This window comes from Pan troglodytes, chromosome 18 (genome assembly GCF_028858775.2).
Source record: "Pan troglodytes isolate AG18354 chromosome 18, NHGRI_mPanTro3-v2.0_pri, whole genome shotgun sequence".
Classification (NCBI taxonomy): Eukaryota; Metazoa; Chordata; class Mammalia; order Primates; family Hominidae; genus Pan; species Pan troglodytes.
Window position 1 is genome coordinate 70,465,602 of NC_072416.2, and position 22,139 is coordinate 70,487,740.

At 42.0% G+C, this 22,139-nt stretch overlaps 1 protein-coding gene across 23 annotated transcripts in view; it reads left to right on the forward strand.

Moving 5' to 3' along the window:
- Positions 1–22,139, forward strand: part of PMFBP1 (polyamine modulated factor 1 binding protein 1) — a 109,300-nt gene that overhangs the window by 39,070 nt on the left and 48,091 nt on the right. For 4 of the 23 annotated variants that reach the window (XR_010152417.1, XR_010152418.1, XM_009431218.4 and 1 more), the window contains exons 1-2: positions 17,052–17,329; positions 18,115–18,186. Coding sequence is in view for 15 of the 23 variants with exons in the window: in XM_009431218.4 (XP_009429493.1) it covers positions 18,175–18,186 (12 nt within the window). In the remaining 8 variants the exon portion in view is untranslated. Of the gene's footprint in view, positions 1–12,380; positions 12,559–15,310; positions 16,115–16,893; positions 17,330–17,423; positions 17,651–18,114; positions 18,187–22,139 lie in introns of those variants that run through there. The other 19 variants (XR_010152419.1, XM_063797361.1, XM_063797360.1 and 16 more) reach the window with 13 other exon arrangements.

The following is a 22,139-nucleotide window of genomic DNA, read 5'->3' on the forward strand; positions in this document are numbered from 1 at the left end:
TGGTCACACATCAGTGCCCTTGAACAAGCTTGTCCCATTCATCTTCCAGGGACTGGCTTAAAGGGACAGCAGCATGTGGTGGCTGAGGGCATGGACTCTGGAGCAAGATGGTGTGAGTTCAAATCCTGGTTCTGCATTGATGAGCTGTGTAGCCTTGGGAACATTACTTAACCTCTCTGTGCCTTAGTTTCCTCAACTGTAGAATGAAAATAATCATAGTGTCTGCCTCTGGAGGTTGTTGGGAGAATTAATGAGCTAATATTTGTAAAGTCCATAGCACGGTGCCTGGCACATCCAAAGTACTGTGTATTTGTTCAAAAAAAAAAAAGTCAACACTAAAAGTATTTTCCAAATGCCGAAGCTTTTAATCATCTCCTACCGACCGTTTGTCACCATGTGTTACACTTTTTAGATAAGTGCCTCCCCAGGGCACTCTGCGCTCCCTTGGTCGGGGACCCTGTCCTAGTCACCTCTAAATCCTAGCCTGGCACAAGGCAGGTCTCTGCAAATGTTTGCTAAATGAGCAGGAGGTCATAACAGATGGGTTTTCCATGGCCGCCGAGCTTAATAGCAAATTAGGGAGTATGGGCATAGAATTTCCTTGGGAAGTATTTTGGCGGGGGTGGGGTTGAGGTAATGTTAGGCACCAGCGCTTTCCATTCCCACAACTTCTTCAGTCCAGTAAACTGATCAGCTGACAGGAGCCATAATCATGCCAAGCCCAATTAATCCACACCAGAATGGCACACACTGTACCTTTCTGTATCCCATCAGTTGAGTTTTATTTTCCATCCTTCATACCTGTTTCCTTCTCTGTGTGTACTTTATGAGCTTCATATGTAAAGCATGAAAAATCCAATAAAACATGAAAACCACAAGTCAACAGTGCTTTATTCAAGAATATTCCTATTAATCAAGAAACTTTCCCAAGTAATGCGCTCAATCCACCCACCAGGTGCCAGGTGGCAATAGGTGCTTAGGGAGAGGGTTAGGGAGCACGTAAGAGAGAAGAACTGTGCCCCCTGGCCTTGGAAAGCTCTCAGTGCTGTCTATGATTAGAATACACCATCCCCTTCCTAGGAAAACATCTTTAGAAATCAAAGGTGTTCATAACCCACTAATGCATCTGTACCTTTAATTAGCCCAATCAAGCATATAACTTGGAAAAATCTCTTACCTCTTTTGCTCCTTTCAACTAGTTTCTGAACACTGCATTTTCTAGTAAGATTTCACTGCATAACAAGCAGTAATGAAATGACCAATATTAACCCATTGTTATATTAAACAAACTACATCATTGGCTGCTGGCATTCTATAGTCTTGGGGTTTGAAATGGGTTCTATCCTATGATGAAAACATTTGGCATTTGCCTAATGAGACCATTCTTGTACCTACAAAGGAAAAGAGACATTGTATTAAAACATTTCATGTTAATGACAGCATGTTCAGCACTTTTTGCTCACAGCCACATCTGTGGGTGAGGCAGGTTTCTCGATATTAAATGCTGCAGTTGGGCCCATATTCTTAGTGAGGTGTCTGATTGGCTACTCCCCAAATACAACTTAAATTGGCTTAAAATAGAACAATCACATGCTAACCCGGTAGCATTAGCAACTCTATTAACAGCCAATTTCACATCCACACCAGAGGGAGTAAAAGGTAATTTGCTCATTATCAACACCCTTCGGCAGTGGGAGGAAATGACTGTTCATCAGAAAGTATTTTCCAACATAACAATAGCAGTGCCCATATGTAACCACCTCACTCTCCCTTCCCTTCCACGACTTGATCACTGAAGAACCGCTATAGGAAAAAGGCTTTGCAATATAAACAGGTTCAATATAAGAAGTCTCACCACTCCCCCTCCAAAATCAGCCCTACCATCATCTCACCTTTGCTCTTTAGGGTTACAAGTGAAGTGTTTGGCAAATCACCCTACAGGGTACAGGGTGGATCCCAGTATAATATTAGATAATATCATGTAGACATTGTCTAGACCAAAAAGCTTCCCCATCCCTATGACTTGACTAGTACCCCAGACAGCTTTAACCCAATGAGTTGAATGTGGACAGATCTTGGAGCCCACTGTAACCAAATCTATAATCTGCAGACTCATCTAAGGATGGAAGATACTGGACCATTCAAAATTGTAGTATTGTCCTAATGATTATTTTAAATCGCATCCACTATCAATCTTTATTTAGTAAATGTTTCTTCAGAAGTTAAGTTTCTTTGTTTGCTTGCTTTTATTATTTTATTATTTTTATTTTTTTTGAGATGGAGTCTCACTTTGTCACCCAGCCTGGAGTGCAGTGGTGTGATCTTAGCTCATTGCAACCTCCACCTCCCGGATTCAAGCGATTCTCCTGCCTCAGCCTCCTGAGTAGCTGGGATTACAGGCGCACACCACCATGCCCAGCTAATTTTTGTATTTTTAGTAGAGATGGGGTTTTGCCATGTTGGCCAGGCTTGTCTCAAACCCTTGACCTCAGGTGATCTGCCCACTGAGGCCTCCCAAAGTGCTGGGATTACAGATGTGAGCCACCTCGCCCAGCCTGTTTGCTTGCTTTTAATTGCTGCTTAATAAACTTCTATAAATGTGTTTATATATTTGGATATAATATACTATTACAGTGACAAATTAAAGAAATAGATTTCACACCTATCACTCTGCTCAACTGGCTATTTTTATTTGAAGAGTCATCTCCTAACTCCTGTCTAGCTTTCTAGGCCTTCTGCTCTGCTTCCTCTCTCTGTCTATTCGGTCTCCCACACACAGAGGTCAGGCTAATGTACACGAAGCAATTGTTGATGTGTCTCTCCCCAGCTCGAAAACCTTCATGGCTCCCTGTTGCCTCTAGATAAATTTCAGACTCTGAATTCTAGCATCTACAGCTCTTCCCATTCCAGCCTCTCCTTCTCTTCCAGCTTCAGCTTGAAAATTTCATTTCTCCTCAACATCTTAGAATATAGCCCATCTTCATCTGTCAGAATCAAAAGTAGGATCAAATGCAACTATCTCCATAAAATCTTTCTTAATTATTTGAATAGAAAGTGATCCACTGCACCTCTGAATAGCAGAAGCCATTTGGAACATACTGCAAATTCAAAGTAGATTACAGGGGAGCTTCTTCCAGAACTTGAAAATGAGAGAAAAGTTATTCTGGGAGAGCTGGACCATACCCAGCGTCACCTTAGAGAGACAGGATAAATCTCAGATCTGCAAAACTTGACTGGACCAGAGTAGTCTATGTAAGAAAGAGCTTATCAATCTCATGATGCAGACGGGTGGAACATATAGTCCCAGAGGGAATGATGGGTGGACCCCTCCTAGCTCTGTCCTGGAGAGAGGGAGCCTTAGCCAACAGACTGATTGTATCAGCCCCAAGATCTTTGCTATCTAAGATAGTTACAAGATGCTGTCCTAGTCAGTTATAATTCAATATCAGATTATTTCAGTATCCCTTACTTCTGATTCTGTCACCCAAAACTCTCTTTGGCTTCTCATATTGGTCTACCTCTGGAGAGAGTGTGTGCTGGCCATGTGGACTGAAAATATTCCAGTTCTCATGACAGTGATCTCTTACTGCAAATTAGTTAATTTGGCTCTTCATTCTTTCAGTAAATATTACTGAGCATCCACTATGTGCCAGTTATTTCTCTACTCACTTCAGATAAGATGGTGAACAAAAATTTACAATCCCTTGATCTATGGAGTTTGCAGTCTAGAGGGAGATACACACAAGTATGCCCACAATTCTAATATAGTGTGAGGACTGCCCTGGTGGGGACGTTCAGATCAGGAAGGGAGCATGTGCTTGGAGGAAGAACCCAAGCTTGGGGATTCAGAGAAGGCTTTGTAGAGGAAATGATATTTACCCTGAGTTCTGAGTTAACCCAAAGATGATGGGAGGAGAGAAATGGAATAATGCACATAGCTGTAGCACAAGCAGAATGGTCCAAGGACTGGGCGTGTGTCCAAGAAACTGAACATAGTTCAGTAGAGCCCTGGCGGGAAACGTAAAGAAGGGCAGGGAGGAGGGTCAGAAAACAGGACACAAGGCTGTGCGCGGTGGCTCATGCCTGTCATCCCAGCACTTTGGGAGGCCAAGCTGGGTGGATCACTTGAAGTCAGGAGTTCAAAACCAGCCTAGGCAACATGGTGAAACCCCGTATCTACTAAAAATACAAAAATTAGCCAAGCCTGATGGTGCACAGCCATAATCCCAGCTACTCAGGAGGCTGAGGCAGGAGAATCACTTGAACCTGGGAGGCGGAGGTTGCAGTGAGCCAAGATTGCACCACTGCACTCCAGCCTGGGTGACACAGCGAGACTCCGTCTCAAAAAAAAAAGAAAACAGGACACAGATGAAGAAAGGCCTCCTAAACCATTTAAGGAACGCTTTACCTTGAGAGCAATGGATAATTATTAAAAGGCTTTAGGCAAGCAAATGACATGATCGTATCTCTGGTTGTTGGAGGAGTGGGCGGTAGTATTGGGGTTGAGGAGAAGAGGACCAATATAGAAGATTAATTGGGAAGATCCAATAGGCAGGACATGGTAAGTGATGGGATGAAGGGTCTGGGAGTTGAAGTGAGTGAGAGAGAAATACAAAGAAGAATCAAGATGGTGCTTAGATTTCTGGGCTGGAACAAATGAAGTAGATGGCAGTTCCTTTCACTGATGCAGTATATAGTAGTGGTTAAGAACAAATTCCAGAGTTGGGCTACTTGAGTTTGAATTCCGCCTTTACCCCATGGTACTCTGTGATCTTGGGCAAGTTTATTCACATCTCTGTGCCTTAGTTTCTCATTTACAATAAAAATAACCACAGTACCCATAGGGCTGTTATGCAGATTACATAAGTTAATAGTGAAGTGCTCGGAATTGTGCCTCTCCTTCTCACACAATAAACGTTATGCAAGTTTGTTAAATACCTTAAAAAGGTGATATCAGAGGAGAAGCAGGTTTGGAGTAGAGGCTTACGGATTTAGTGTTGGAGAGATTGAATTGCAGAAGCCTGTGGGTCAGTGGAGCACACCTGTGTAGAAGGCAGTTGTTATCCAGATCTGGAGCTCCAGATGGAGAGCTGTGCTGGAGATGTTATTGTAGGAACAACCTGATATGGATGATAACTGAAATCTGACAAGAGAGAACAAGACCAGGGAGGATGTAGAGTGAGAATGGGGAGGACAAGACCAGGAAGACCAGGAAGAACCTGGGACCATTTCAGGAATGGCCAGAAGGAGAGGACTTGCCAAGGAAGTGAAGGAGCCATCAGAAGAGCAGGAGGAAGTCTGGGAGAGAGTCTCAGAAACCAAGGACAGAAAGCATTTCTAGAAGGAGAAAGTGCTTCTAGAAAATATTTCTAGAGGTAGCCACTGATGTCAAGTTTGTGAGATACAATAAGGACCAAAAAGGGTCCCCTGGAGTTGACAACCAAAACTTTGACCTTGGCCATTCAGAGTTGCTGCCACCAGGGTAGGGGTGACAAGGTGAATATGGGGAAAGGGGGATAGAGGAAATATCAAGAGGCAGCAAATGCGAACAATTCATCCATGAAGATGAGAAGTGAGGGGCAGAGAGGAGAGAGAAGACGGTGGCTGGAGGAGGGCAGGAGAGGATGTTTTTCCCCAGTATAATAGAAGATAGTTGCTCATAGGTAACTACTGTTATGGGTTTAGTTGTGTTGCCCCCACCCCAATTCATATGTTAAAGTCCTGACCCCCTGAACCTGAGAATGTGACCTTATTTGGAAATAGCATCATTGCAGATGTAATGAGTTAAGATGAGGTCAACCTGGAATAGGGTGGCCCCCTAATCCAATATGACTGGTGTCCTTATAAAAGGGAAATTTGGAGACAGACATGCACATAGGGAGAACACCATGTAAAGATGAGGGCAGAGACTGGGATGATGAGTCTACAAGCCAAGGAGCACCAAAGGTGGCCAGCAAACTGCCAGAAGCTAGCAGAGAGACATGGAACCAATTCTCCATCACAGCCCTTAGAAGGAACCAACCCCACCAACACCTTCATCTTGGACTCCCAGCCTCTGGAGCCACCTAGAGTGTGGTATTTTGTTACAGTAGCCCTAGGCAACTAATATGCCTGCATATGAGACTTCCTGTTATTTACCTTATAAACTAAGATCCCACCAGGAAGCAGATGGCATGCTCAAGCTGAGTAATTTGTGGACTACTTCATAGAGGGACTAGGCATAAAGGTGTGGCCATGGTATAAGGAAGCTACAAGGTGGCATGCAGTGCCCAGGTATAGTAAGGGTAGGTCTTGATCACCTCCAAGCCTCAGGGGCCAGGGGAGGGAGCAGACCTGAAATGGGGAGTGGAGAAGGCCCCAAGTCCCTCTGGGGACCTGGCAGGGCAGAATCTGAGGACCCAGTCCCCTCCCCCACTGACCTTCCTGCTGATGTTCCACACTGGTCAACCAAGCAGGGGCCAGAGAGCAGAGGGCAAGAGAGCTGGTTGATGCAGCTCATGGGACACAGAGCAGAGGGGAGAGAGGCAGAGAGTATGTGAGGGGCAAAGGAAAACCCAGCGCAACTCCGTATCACATTTTGAAACCAACAGGACTGTTACATATTCAAATGTTGAAACATTAACATGGTAATAAGAAGAACTACTGGAGAGGGAGAGGCTACAGCACAAGGTAGCTCATTATAGGGCACGGGTATTTTTGGAGTTACGCTTCTCATCGTACATTTCTGCTTCACCCAATGCATACTGGGTTCTCAGCACTTTTGAATTAATAAGTAAGTTCATATTTATAGTCTCTGTTTCTCCTTTCATCTTTGGAAATAATCACTGAGAGAGACATTTCCTGCTATCCCCTAACCTCTTGGCCTTTTTTTTTTTTTTTTTTTTTGAGGCGGAGTTTCACTCTGTTGCTCAGGCTGGAGTGCAGTGGTATGATCTCAGCTCACTGCCACCTCTGCCTCCCAGGATCAAGTGATTCTCGTGCCTCAGCCTCTCAAGTAGCTAGGATTACAGGTGTGCACCACCATGCCTGGCTCACTTTTGTATTTTTAATAGAGATAGGGTTTTGCCGTGTTGTCCAGGCTGGTCTTGAACTTGTGAGCTCAAAGCCATTTACCCACATTGGCCTCCCAAAGTGCTGGGATTACAGGTGTAAGCCACCTCTTGACTTTTGAAGTGCCTGAGGTGCACCTCTCTTCTAGAATACCTGTGAGATATGCCAGTGACCAGGAGAATAGGTCTGGTTTAAACTATGGGCTCATACGAAGCAAAGTGACTCCATGGGAAGCTTCTAAACCAAGCTTGTCTAATCAGCGGCCCATGGGCCACATGCAGCCCAAGACAGCTCCGAATGTGGCCCAACACAAATTCGTAAATGTTCTTAAAACATTAGGTGATTTATTTTGTATTTTTTATTCTTAGCTCATCAGCTATCGTTAGTGTATTTTACATGTGGCCCAAGACAATTCTTCTTCTTCCAATGTGGCTCAGGGAAGCCAAAAGATTGGACACCCCTGTAAACAGACATGTAAACACAGCACAATCAGTAACAATCATTTCTTTTATCTGTGATTATAAACATTTATTTAACTAAACCTACTACGAAAGACTATATTATCTAAACTAATACATGTTGGCATGCTATCTTCTTATATGCTTCTATGCTAGATTCAGCCAATGCTTTATTTTATAATGAATATGATCAATTCATTAAGGAAGTCAGCACCATACTCACTGATAAGAATAACAAGTCTTTTATAATGAAGGACGATGTTCACATATTCATCTCAGTTCACCTTTGGGTTTTGCAACCTGAATAATTTTTTAATCCCACAAGGAAGGGCTAGCTTCATGATAGTCTTTTGAGTCCCTGGATTGGGACCCAATGTTTGAGTTGACTCTCAGATGTTTGAAAAGTGGACAGTAGTATAGGGAGAAAACTTGTGAAGCAATGAGAAAAAGCCATAGATAGCTAAGAACTTTTTTAAAAGTAAAAATAAAAGAGGTAAAAGACAAAATGGAAATGAAGTGTGCAGTATCCCAAGGTCCAAAATGTCTTCCAATAAAATGCTCTTCTGTGATGGCCCATAATCCTTATCGAGTATTTAATTTAATTTAATTTAAATATTTTTGTTTTTTTTTGAGATGAAGTCTTGCTCTGTCGCCAGGCTTGAGGGCAGTGGCTCGATCTGGGCTCACCGCAACCTCTGCCTCCTGAGTTCAAGTGATTCTCCTGCCTCAGCCTCCTGAGTAGCTGGGATTACAGGCGCGCGCCACCACGTCCAGCTAATTTTTGTATTTTTAGTAGAGACGGGGTTTCACCATGTTGGCCAGGATGGTCTCGATCTCTTGACCTCGTGATCTGCCCGCCTTGGCCTCCCAAAGTGCTGGGATTACAGGCCTGATCCACCGCTCCCGGCGAGTATTTAATTTTTTTTAAAAAGGCACACCCAAATGCTGCAGTGCACAGGAATCTTTTCATTTCTTCCACTCATTTTGGGGACAGACATTCCCTTTGAAGGCTCCTGGTTACCGGGACCACAGGAGCACTGGGGTTTCCTCCCTCATTGCCACTTGTGCAGTTGATGTGGTCTTAGTTACAAAGCACCAGACTGCTGCTGCCTTCAGTCAATCTGTTTAGCCAAAGGCCTCTGATTTGTTCACGTTTACTAGAACACATACAGAGGGCTGGAGAATTTTTTTTTTTTTTTTACTATTGATCTAGTGCTTTAAGAGGGGAAAAAATCTCCTTGGCTGTCTAAACACTATCGATCCCTGCTTGGGAGTCGCAGCAGAAGTGTAGAAAGGGCGTGGATGAATTGAAATTTCATTTCCGACAACTTGTTCCTGTTATTTTTACCCTTTTGGTTGGGGAGAAACACATTGCTGCGGCTTCAGTCAATGTGGTCGATAGCTCCACTGAGAAACTCAACACGGCTTCTGCCAGAGGTTTGGCAATGAGACATGATGTTGGATTTAGAGTGTATGAAACTGAAGGATGCTTGTGAAAAGTATGAGGTCTTAACACCAGTGGAGGCAGAACAGGTGGCTCTGGGCTCACTACAATCTACAAGAGCTGTGGCTTTGCAGAAAAGCAGGATTGTGGAGACTAACACCAGTCCCATGTAGGAAGGGCCCAGAGTATGCACCAGAAGCTTCCCTGGCCTCTAAGTGCCTTGCTTCCTACTCTTAGCTGGCTTTCTGCAGCAACCATGGGAAAGGTACCCTTTAGCAAAGCTACATTTCAGCCCTCAAAGAAGACCATGATGTTGAGCCCTTACAGGAGGTTGCTCACGTACTGTGCGGGAAAGGACCCATGTAGAAACTGGAGCTGCAGGCCTTCAGGGAACTAGTGGACAGACTGGGCATGCAAGGATAGGTATCTGCAGCCAGTGGTTTTGGGAAGCTCCCCACCCCTCGAACACACCAAGTAGGAGATGTGGTTTGGTGCCAGCAGCACCAGCTTTGTTCTTTTATTAGATGTTCAAAGAATACAGGAGAGAACCAGGCTCCTTCTTCCTAATGGCAACATCTGGCATTTATGTAGCCAGGCACCTTTGATCCTTAAGGATCCCAAAGCACTTTACAACCTGCTATAGTGCTAATGGCCATAGCAACGATCATACAGTAAACATGGCCAAATATTCCCCGTACTGGTTCCCTCCTCTCCATTCTGCAGTGTACACACAGTTTTTCCTTCTGGAAGGAAAGATTCCAGTTTGGATCCGAAACATCTCTTTTGTTTGTCATTTTTTGCTAAGTTTGTTCAGAACTGCCTTTTTTTTTTTCACAAAAATACTTCACAACCATTTCTTAATAAACAGTACTTCATTTACATTTTCAATTATCTTATAAGCCCATTTCTGCCCCTCATCCTCATCCCTCCCACTCTAGAGAAAGATGGAAATGTTCTTCTCTCCTGGGAGTCAAGAATCTGCATTGCGGATGAGGTTGCAAATTCAGACACAATAAACAGAATTAAGAAAAACTGAGCTGGCGTTTGACAGAAATTGTAAAATGACACTCAGAAATGTTGCTCTTGTGGAAATTACTGATATTAAAATATAAATCAGTGTCTTGTGTTTCCCATAGCACCAGGGGCTCTATTAGGTTATGCAGTTTGATTGCTGAGCTGAACCTAAGAGACTTGGCAGTTCAGAGCTGAAGTTATCACAAAGCATTTAACCCTTCTCCTGCTGGAGAGCAGGCACCTCTGAGAATGCCAATTGATAATATCGCCCTCAAAAGTCCTTGACTTTTTTGTTGAGCCCTTTGAAACCTGGGAGAAGGTGGAGGAGGGCTGGGTTGGGGAGAGAAGATAAAGGAATTTGGAAAATCTTTTCTTAAGACAAGAGTCTTGTTGCATAGTATCAGCCCAGGGCAACTCAAGAAGCAGAGTCTATGTTGGAGAGTTTATGGTGGAGAGGGCAAAGAAAAAATGCCCATTAAAAATGTCTGAATATTACCCCATTACATTATTTATTTAATCCCCATAACAACCCTGTAAGGTAGGTATTATTGTTCCAGTTGTTTCCAAATGGGGAAACTGAGACTCAGAGAAGTTAACTTGAGTCAAAATGTGAGCCCTGACTCCATGAAGAAGTGGCTGAGGCAGGGAAAAGTATAAGATGAACCTGGAGCATCTCGTACCCAAAAGTAAGGATGTGCTTAAGAATGGGTATTGTTGAAAGGGCTCAGGAGCCAACCTTTGGCCCATTGGCCAAAGCTGGAACATTTGAGCAACAAAATAAATAACAGTATTAGATTATAGCCCATATAATAGATATCCATGAGTTCATAGTGATGTAAACAGTACATTAATTAAATGGGTGAGAAAGAGCAGCTCTTTCTTACAGAAGAATTCCAGTGAATAAATGTAGAAGAAATAAAGGAAAAAGAAGACCCCCATTAGAATACTACTGTAACAATTATTGCAAGTGAGATCCACCTTGCTAAAGATAGCAGGTGACAGTTTGAAGAAAAACAGGATATTTGTATACTCTTAAAGTATCTCCCTTAATATATTTATTAATTATAGTGGGGAAAAATAATAACTTTATAGTAGATAAACCCGGTAGACACCAGCATAACCAGGTGACCAAGGTCAACATCATCAGGGATAAGATGCATTGGTATCATGTATCCCCTGACATGATACACTAAGAAGGTGTATGACACACTTGCCCAAAATGCATAGCCTCAATCTCAGCACAGAGAAACATCAGGCACTTTGGGAGACCGAAGCAGCCAGATCGCTTGAGCTCAGGAGTTTGAGACTAGCCTTGGCAACATGGTGAAACCCTGTCTCTACAAAAAAATGCAAAAATTAGCCAGGCGTGGTGGTGAGTGCCTGTAGTCCCAGCTACTTGGGAGGCTGAGGTGGGAGGATTGCTTGAGCCTGGGAAGTCGAGGCTGCAGTGTGCCATGTTCACACCACTGCACTCCAGCCTGGGCAACAAAGTAAGACTCTTTCTCAAAAAGAAAAAAAAAAATCAGGCAAATTCAAATTGAGGGGCATTCTATGAAATAACTTTCCAGTACTGTTTAAAAGTGTCCAAGTCATGGAAGACAAGGAAAGACTGAGGAATTATCATAGATTAGTGGAGTCTAAAGATATAAAACAACTAAATGCAATGTGGAATACTGAATCAGATCCTAGAACAGAAAAAGGACATTAGTGAAAAAACTGGTGACATCCTAACAAAGTATGCAGTTTTGTTCATAGTTTTGGACCCATGTTAATTTCTTAGTTTTGATCATCGTATCATCATGTAAGATGTTAATATTGGGGAAACTGGGGAAAGGGTATACAGGAACTCTCTGTACTATTTTTGCAACTTTTCTGGAAATCTAAAATTATTTCAAAAAGGTCTGTGTGTTCCTGTTCTTTCACCAGAATAGATCACTTCTACCTTTGGGGAGAGACAAAGCAAATCACAAACAACCATAATAAAGGCAGATCATTGTGTTAAAAGAGGTATGGGAAAAGGGCTGTAAGGGGGAAAGGGTACACACCTGGCAAGGCTGCTGTGAGGATTAGCTCTGTTATTTTATGTTCAGAACACTGCCCGGCATATAGTAGCTGCCATACAAGAGTTAATGTGACATGTAGTTTAGGGAAGTTGAAAGAAATGGCAATTGGGTTGGGTCTTGAAGATGTGTGGCTTTGGACAGGCAGAAAGAATATATCTCGTAAAGAAAGAAAGAGCAACCAATTGGGAGAATTTTCTCCATGTCAGTCAATGATAATGGCAACAAAGATTAGGTGGACTGTGTACTTCAAAGTGGGAAATTTTCCAAAATGGCATGGGAGTAATAGTGGTGGCAGTAGGAAGGCTGAAATGTTCCTCTCTCCCTGACCCTGGCTGTTTCTACTCCATACAGCAAGTAGACAAGGAGAAAGTGAACACAAAGAACTGATATCTCAAGAGAAAACCAAGGCAAGTCGAGAAAGGGAAGGGGCATTTGAGAAACATATCTGTGGAATCACTGAAGAGCTGGTCCACCATGAAACGGGTTCCAAAATGTAGAGTATAAGCAACTAGTGGAGGTGCTAGAAACGGTGAGTGAATTGTAGAGAGAGATCTCTGAGAGTAACTTAAATAAGTGTGTTTTGTCAGTGTCAGCTTGCATTAGATTCAGGTGTATGAAACAGAAAAATTAAAAACAAAATCATTACTTAAGCAAGATAGAAATTGCTCCTTCTATCCAGGGCTGGCAGTGGTAGTTCCATAGCATTAAGGCCTCATGTTCCAGATGGCTGGTGGAACACCAGGCATTAAGTCAGCATTGCAAGTCATTAGAAAGGTGGGAAGAACAAAGAGCTGTGCACTACTTCTCTTTCAGAAGATTTCATGGAAGTCCCCACAATACTCCATTTTATGTCTCATTGACCAAAACTTAGACACATAATCATACCTAGCTGCAAGAGAGGCTAGGAGATAGAGTCTTTTAGATGAGTGCATGCACATCCCAATAAAATGAGCATCTGTTACTAAGGAAAATATAGAGTATGGATGTTGGAACAGACAACAAACAGCCTCTGTGAAAGGTAGCAAAGAAGAGAGCCAGGGGGAGACGTTTTCACCTAGGACAGTGAGTCTCATAAATCCTGGATTCCTTCTCCTGCTCCTCCTGGCCCCTAATTTCTTCTGTCATTCAAAAGCCTCTTTCTGGGGAGACCCAACTAGCCCTACTTTCTCTCCAGAAGAACTCCAGTCCTGGAATTGGACTATGGCTCAGTCAGTGACATTGGTGTCAGGTTCCTATTCATTGTTACTCTGCAGAACCCCAAACCCTGGCAAAACCATCTCCAACATCATCTCCTCATACCATCTCCCCCTACCAGTTATGCTCTGCACTACCAGGGATTTTCTCCTTTAGAACCGGGTTTGGATTCAAAAAGGCGAACTCTCTGCATGCCAAGCCTCTGCACACCAAGCCTCTGCACATTGGCTCCAATCATACTTTGTGGGTAGAAATAATTAGTATACAATAAGTATCCCTGTCTGTTCATGGGGCTCACATATTTTTAAAAATAGAGAAAACGTTTAGCTCCCTCTCATCATTTCAATAATTAAGAGCTCTAAGATTCATCACACTTTTTTCACTGGTAGGAGGTAGAACATTGGAGAAAAATCTAAAGCCCAACATAAGTAAAGGAAAGACTTATGGCTTAGTATAGGTAAGCCTAAGTTAGTTTGTATTATCCCACAAAGATAGCTTTAATTTTAAACCAAAAAAGCATCTCTTTCCTGAAAACCCAGAAACATGTTTTAGATTAGGAAAAACAGACCCTTGATATTCTTCCATCCAGGCCATGAAGGAAAAGGAATAGTCGGTGTTCCTTAGAGCAACAAGGTTGCTATAAGGCCAGGAGTCAACCATATACCCAGGCACTTACCAGTTCCTTGGTGAGGGAGTCAAAATTAGCAAACTGTGATTACGGCATTTGTGTAACCCAATGTGGGCAGGTGGTATGTGAAGTACTAACTGATGTGTTTCACATCCTGGCCTGCTAAAACTGCATTTCAGAGAACTTGTTCACTTATGCCCCTTTTCCTTCCTCTCTCCAAAACCACACAAAGACTGTTTGAGTTAGGAAAGAGGAGGAATAGGGTAACTGGAACATAAGCAGGAGAATTAGACGCTGGTGAGATCTATGAGATGGGGCAGAAGGGAGGGAAAACAATAGATTCCCAGATAGGTTTAGTGATCGAAGGGCAGAGGGACTTTTGATCAAAACCAGGAAAGTGAGCATCCTGTCCTCTTTCTCTCAATACCTTTCAAGGTAAAAGATAGAATGCTGATAGGACAGGTCTAAGAGACAGTCTGAAACTGCTCTCATGTGGTGTGTGTGTATGTATGTGTGGTATGTGTGTGCATGTGTTTGTGTCTTGATGGGGAACAGGGAGGAGCATCTTCAAAGGATGAGGAAGTGCCAGGTGACCCAAAGCCCTTAGGATGAGGAAGACACAGGATATAAGGTGATATGGTTTGGCTGTGTCATCTTGAATTGTAATCCCACAATCCCCATGTGTTATGATAGGGAGCTGGTGGGAGGTAATTGAATCATGGGGTGTTTTCCCCCATGCTGTTCTCATGATAGTGAATGAGTTCTCACGAGATCTGATGGTTTTATAGGTGTCTGGCATTTGCCATGCTGGCACTCATTCTCTCTCCTGCCACCTTGTGAAGAGGTGCTGTCTGCCAAGATTGTAAGTTTCCTGAGGCCTCCCCAGCCATGCAGAACTATGAGTCAATTAAACCTCTTTTCTTTATAAATTACCCAGTTTCGGGTATTTCCATATAACAATGTGAGAACAGACTAATACTAGTACATGTGGCCTACTGACCAGGACAATGACACCTCGGCATACTCTAGCTAGGAGAGATGCCCATGACCATGGACCACAAGCTTCCCCTGGTGCCAGGATCCAAACTGGGACCTCAAAATCTTAAGCACACTCTGGAGATGCCTTAAAGAGGTTGAGAGAATCATGAACTGTGAGGGAATCATGAACTGATTCATTTTTAACCTGAAAGTCGTGGTGCTTTCTCAGAAATAACTAAGATTGTGTTTTCTGCCATTTGGTGAAAATGGGGCTAAACAAAAACACTGAGTAATAGAAAGAGTTACTTTCTCTTTTTGCACACCTGACTTGATACTTGCTACCTTAGTCACCCATTTGAGGTGTGGTGTTAGGTGTTTCTTGGGAATCTGCAAGATGCTCTGATAGTAGACTGAGGGAAGGCACAAAACATCACTAGAAGCTCTGACCAAGTTTTTGTTTTCACTACAATCATTTTTTTAGGCACAGCTGTCACCAAGAGAAGGCCTACTTTGAAAAGCAGATGGCAGGAGTTTTGAATACAAAAAAGGAGTTGCCTGGGCAGATGGCAGTAGACAAGGCATGAAGAAATGAAGGTCTCAACAGAGACGCAGGAGGCAGAACAGAATATGTAAGAACAAGGGTTCAAGAAGAGAGAGAGACATGAGCAAAGTCCTGGCTTCAGAGAGTCAGTAGCCGGGGATCTGGTAGAGAGTCCCTGCCTCTGGGATGAGCCCTTCCTCCACAAAATATCTGTCCAGCCATACTCCTCAGTCAGACAGCACTGTGAAGGTTCACATGGCATTTCGTAAAGCCTGTGGGGCTCCCCCAAAACACTCTTCCCTATCCATCTGGCAAACATTACTGTCAAATGTATCAAAAACTTATCATATAACACTTCCAGGTTTTTCATCATAAGCCCTTCCAAACTGCCTGCTGCTATTGTTGATGACTCAAGATTCTGACATCTCCTTCATGGAACAAACTCCAGCTCTCTTTTTTTCTTCCTACTTACCTTACTTAGTAAATTTCAATATATTTTCATGCAAATGTTAGAACCTATGCCTTCTACTTTTCCTTCGAAATGCTCTTGGCTCTTGCAACTACAGCTGTGTAACTCCATAGTGGATGAAACCATCACAATCTGGAAAATCATTTTTCTGTCTTTTGGACAAGATTTCATTTGATTTCAGAATCATCTCCTGACTATCCAGTGGGCTTGCCTGCAAAGAAGTATGATTCTCAAGGATACATTTGTTCCATTACAACTTTTTGTATGATACTTGGGTGAGTTCATAGTTCCTCCGAAAGAAAGGTGTCCATCGTGGTAGAGCACTGAATCAGTGAACTTTAAAGCTAGGAAAGACTTCTAAAGGCCATTTATTATAGCTTCCTAGCTTACAGAAGCAGAAATGAAGCCGCAGAGATATGAAGGCCTTTCCAAAGGCCACTCCTCCAGTGAGGTGCTGAACCAGGTTTAGAAGCTTGGTGGCCTAGAACCCTGTTTAGTGTTCTTTTATGCCACGCTTTTTTAAATCTTGCTTGACTAGCATGGAAGTCATTTGTGAGTTCGCCAGTACAGGCACACCTCATGTTACTGCTCTTCACTTTACTGTGCTTCACAGATATTGCATTTTTAACAAATTGAAGGTTTGTAGCAATCCTGCATCAAGCAAGTCTACTGGCGCCATTTTTCCAACAGCATGTGCTCCTTTGTGTCCACATCAGCATTTTTTTAGCAACAAAGTATTTTTAATTAAGTTATGCACCTTGTTTTCTTAGACATAATACTATTGCACACTTAGTAGACCACAGCATAGTGTAATCATAGGTTTTCTATGCACTGAGAAACCAAGAAATTTGTGTGACTTGTCTCATTGTGATATTTGCTTTATTTTGGTGGTCAGAAACCAAACCCGCCATCTCTCTGACATATGCCTATATTTCTTTGAGGAGGTAAAGGAAGAAGTTAGGCATGGCCATGTGACTTGTTTTGGCTAATGAAATGTGAGCAGAAGCAAAGTGTTTCACTTCCGCTTTAAGAACCAGTAGGTGATTCACCAAGTTCCCTTTCTGCTACCATGGCAACATGCAACATACTAGATAATAGAAGTTCACCAGCTGAGGACTACGAGGACATTGAGGACAATGTGGAGCAGAGCCCCAGCTGACTCATAAAGGACATGTAGCATGAGTAAAAAATAAACCTTCACGGTCGTAAGCCACTGAGACTTGGGGGTTGTTTGTTACTACACCATCACCTAGCCTGTCCCCACCAGGTGAGCCTGAGCCACACCTCCATTCCCATGATGCACCTCTGTGCATGAAGACTTCAGAGGGTACTCAATGCAGGAAATCAGAATTCAGCTCCATAAAACATTCCAGAATCCACATATCACCAACATTCTTTCTTCCTCTTGGCTTATATTAGGGATAGGGGATGTGGTTTGTTACAAAGGATGAGTATTTTGATAGCTTCTCATTCCTTGAACTATTCTGCAGGTAAGTTCCTGGTGGAAATTCCTCTATTCTTAGGGTTAAAAACAGAATGAATGAGATGATTTTAATAAGCTCAGTGCATTATGACCTCAAATGCATCATCCTGTACTTACATGCACATACATGTGCAAAGATCTTTGGTTTCCTGGGAGGCTTTCTAGCTAGATAAGTCTCAGCACTTCACATGTTTCCTAACTTTATGAGCATCAACATTATGGCAAGCTGATGCTTCAAAAACACCATATCATCAGATATTTCATATGAATAGTTACAAAATTAATGGAAGCTCCTCATAGAGTAGTAAGAGAGCCTCTGTGACCCTGGGTAAGTCACTTAGCCTCTCTGGGCCTCAGTTTCCTTATCTTTAAATGAGGATAGTAGTAGTCCCTGCCTCCCAGGGTTCATGTGAGAATGAAGTTAGGTCATGCACATCATGTCTGGTTCATAATAAGTACATAATATTAGCTATATCTGAGCCGTAGAGTACATAGAAATCTAAAAAGTAAACTCGATTCAGACTTTTTGCTTTCCAAGAAGGGTAAATTCAGAAACTGTTTGGTTCACCAAGTAGTGGTTTTCTGGAAAAGATGTAAAACCATGCTCCTGCCATCTGGAGGTTTTAACACCCTTTTAAAAACACAAACAGATGGGTAAGCAAGTGGGTATTGCTAACAGTTCAGGAAAATTTTCCAAACCTCTTGCTGAGGGCATAGATCCAGCTGGGAAAATCTTTAAAGGGCAGAGGCTTATTTATACTTTTTCCATCTTAAATACTTGGACTTTTTCAGGTTTATAACAAAGCTCAGAAAATACTAAAGGTTAAAGGAGAATTGAGAGCTGCCAAGGAAATGAAAGATGAGGTAAGGCTCCTAACTCCTCTATATGCATGGAGTTGAATATTCATTACAAGGGACTTTTTTCATGTTTTATGATTCAAAATTCCTGTAATAAGCATCACAAAATATCATGGACAGAGGTGGGCAGCAGAGCATCGTGTTTAAGAGCCCAGACTTGAGCTGGGTGGGTCTGGGTCCATATCTACCAGCAGTATGATACTGAGTTTGTTTCCTACTTTTAAGTTTCCTTTGCCTTATCTAGAAAATATGAATGATGATCACCTATTCCAAAGACTTGGTATGAGGATTAGCAAAGGTAGTGCATGTAGAAAGCACTTAATCGATATTAACTATTGTTGCTAACATTCTCTCTTTATCTGGAATGATATGAAAATGGAGTGTCTGATTAGTTTAATATTTTGGTCAAACTGTGTTTATGGGGCCAGGCGCAGTGACTCAAACCTGTAATCCCAGCACTTTGGGAGGCCGAGGCAGGAGGATCACTTGAGCCCAAGAGTTTAAGACCAGCCTGGGCAACATGGTAAGACCCCTGTCTCTACAAAAAATAAAAAAAATTAGCCAGATGTGGTGGCATGCTCTTTTGGTCCCAGCCACTCAGGAGGCTGAGGCAAGTGGATCACTTGAGCCTGGGAGGTTGAAGCTGCAGTGAGCCATGATCACACCAGTGCATTCCAGCCGGGGCGACAAAGACCCTGTCTCAAACAACAACAACAGCAGCAAACTATGTTTATGTATGCCCTACCTTGTTCCAGACAGGATTTAAGGGGACTTTTTTGATGAGTAAAGGATTGTCCCATGTACCATATGCTTTTTAACAGACCTCCTACCAAGAGGTGAACAGATTCTGAAACAGGCAGTCCACTCCTTTCCTGCTGCATTACTGGAGCCATACAGAACTTGATACCAGTTCTGTGGGGAACAAGGATCTCGTATGGATTTTCTAGAAGGCTCTTTCTTCATTTAATTTATATCTTTGGAGCACCTTCAATATGCCAGGCGTTCATTGTTCTAGGAGCTGGGAATAAAGCAGTGAACAAAATAGACAAAGATCTCTACTCTCATGGAGCTTACCTTCTTAGTAGAATAATTTCTCAAATGATATCATAGTGAAAAGTCTGTGAAAATTGCCCAGGTGCCAATAAAAATCAGCCCACGTTCCATAGGTGGCTGATCTCCACCATATGTCATATGTATCCTAGTCTGTATACTTACAGGGTGTGCCAATTTTGTTTTTATGGCAAACACTAATCTAGCCTTCCACGATATGTGTCAGACAGTGTTCTAAGTACATTGTATTTACCAATACATTTAAACCTTGCAACAACCTTAAGAAAACCATAATTATCTCTATATTATACATGGGGAAATGTAGGCACAGAAGTTAAATAACTTGTGCTTGAATACACAGCTGATAAGGGGATCTCTCAGATATCTTTTTTAATTTGTTAATCTAAGTGTGTGCATGTGTGTGTGTGTGTGTTTAGCTTTCTTACATTTCATAATGTTTTCTTTATTTTTTTAAATCTTTTTTATTATACTTTAAGTTCTGGGATACATGTGCAGAATGTGCAGGTTTGTTACATAAGTATACACCAATTTTAAAAGAATTTAGAACACCATAAAATATAGTCACTCTTCAGTATATGAACATAATTGGTTCTAAATTTTTGTTCACAGGCAAAACCTCGTATAAGTACCCATTAATTTCATTCATAAGTAATGCAAAAACTGTAATATTTCTATAAATGGAAAAGTCAACTTGGGAATCAAGTCAGTAATATCAATAATAGTGTTTAAAATTACTGTAGATAACTGTAAACTCTACTATTACACAAGTGAAATGTAAAAATTCCTGAATCAATGTTAGTTTTTAAGGTTTCATGATTCTTAAGGCATAACTCTTACCATAAATTGAATGGTTGTGATATTAGTGGTGGTTAAAAGTGGTTTCCCATTGATTATTGAAGATTTGTCCTCATCCTCAGACAAATAAGATAATATCCCAAAGATGATGACCTTTATGGTGTTATTGGTTGAATCCAAAATTACTCCGATTTTCATGTTGAAATGCCACATCCCTGGGAATGCTGCCATTGTGAATCTTTGCAATGCTCTTGGGCTCTGAAAATGCTACTGAATCACGAGCTTCAATTTAACATTAGCTTCCCCCAAGAAGAAGCTTGAGAGTGTTAATACTTGGAAACCTAAAGCAAAATGTCTTCTCCTATTTTGAAATGTATGTTTGAGATACCATGCTTTTTGACAAAAGACCCGTTTAATCAATACAGAAAATTTGCTTCAGTAAATAACCTATTTTCCAATAGTTATCATGAATATGGTAGCAACTGCAGTATCAGCACTCATCATTTTGCCTGTGGGTTGATAGCTGCTGCTGCTGTCATATGTTTCAAAGCAGAGTGACCAGGTTCCAACCTTATATAAGAGCAACCGGGTATCTAAGTACATGACTTATGTAAACGAAAACTCACCTAGCAGTGGAGACTTATGATTTCAGCCATTGTTAATGACTTCAGATCCAGGACAAGATCAGATGGTGCCTGAGGGTCAACATTATGACTCTCAGTTCATCTCATGCCCCAGTAATGGTTACAGAGCTATGATTGATGAAATGTCAGATTAAATCTATCCCTATTGCATGTTGATACTCAAAAGGCATCTGCCTGGAATTTAGCCTTCATAAAGTAGATAGGATTATAAATAGTTTACAGCTAATATCTGTGCGAGATACCAGTAAGAAATTAGGTTCACTGAGACCCCAGAAACATTGGCTTTTCTGGGGTTCTGAGGTGAACACAGCCTTTTCTAATAACTCCCTATAATTAAAAATCGAACATCATTCTGGAAATCACCTGATCACTCTCCCAGCATTTTTACTCCTTTTCTGATGCATCAAAACCTCTTTATAATTTGGTCTTCAGGAGTGAATGGTTTTCTTTTCAAAAGTAAATTTCACTTGACATCCATCAAAACATATTTGTTATTCAACTGGTTTAAGGAATATTCAAAGAAAGATGATTTATTCCAAACCTTGTTTCGTGAATGAAGACATTTTCTCAGAGACTCTGAGCCAATGCTAAATGTACAAATTAGATGAGATCATCTATATTGAAGATCCAATTCTGAACTTCTGGTGGTGCAAAAGAATTGGGCTGTCAGGCCTTCTACTCAGAGGACATCCAAAACTGGAGGGAGAAAGGATATTTTTATTGGCCTGAGAGAGAGCACTTAACTTTTAATTTAGAGAGACTCAAGTGTGTATTGTTGGTATTTTGTTAGTGAGCCCTCAGTGTGCTGGTCTCCATGGGGAACAATCTGGTGTCAGGGTCCCTGCCTTAAGACACATATATTCAGCACCAAGGCAAGAGTATAGGGTATTTGGCTCTCCTGTGGAGCAGGCATCTTGTTGTCACCTAACCTGCTCATAGATGCCAAAGAAAGACAGTCCTGTGGCCAGAGTGGAGAGGCTCCTTAGGGTCCCACTTCCTGGAGAGGCTCCATACCCTATTCCCAGTGTGGTGACCACAGGAAAGGGATCCAAAGCACCAGAATCAAACTACCACTCTTTATCGAGTTAAGGATTTTGTTTCCAAGTTAGAAAACAGTGTCTGTACACCATCTTTTAAGGCCACTCTACACATATTCTCTTAAGAGAGTCCCCGGTAATTGTCTTAATGGTAATTACATGCTTGGGGCAGTTGACATCCACTGTTATTTTTCTGGAAGTGAGGAACGAAGGATAAGAGCAAGAGAGGAGGAGGGAGAGTTTTGAGATAATGAAATCCTTTTAATGACAGAGCCATGCCGTTAACCTAATTAAACTGTAAAGTGGTTAAAAAAAAAAAGTCCAGGTACTAAATGGAAATGAAGAAATAAATCAGCGGAGACAGCAGCAGTTCTGGGAAACCTTCTGAATTCCGAATACTCTGACATTGCAA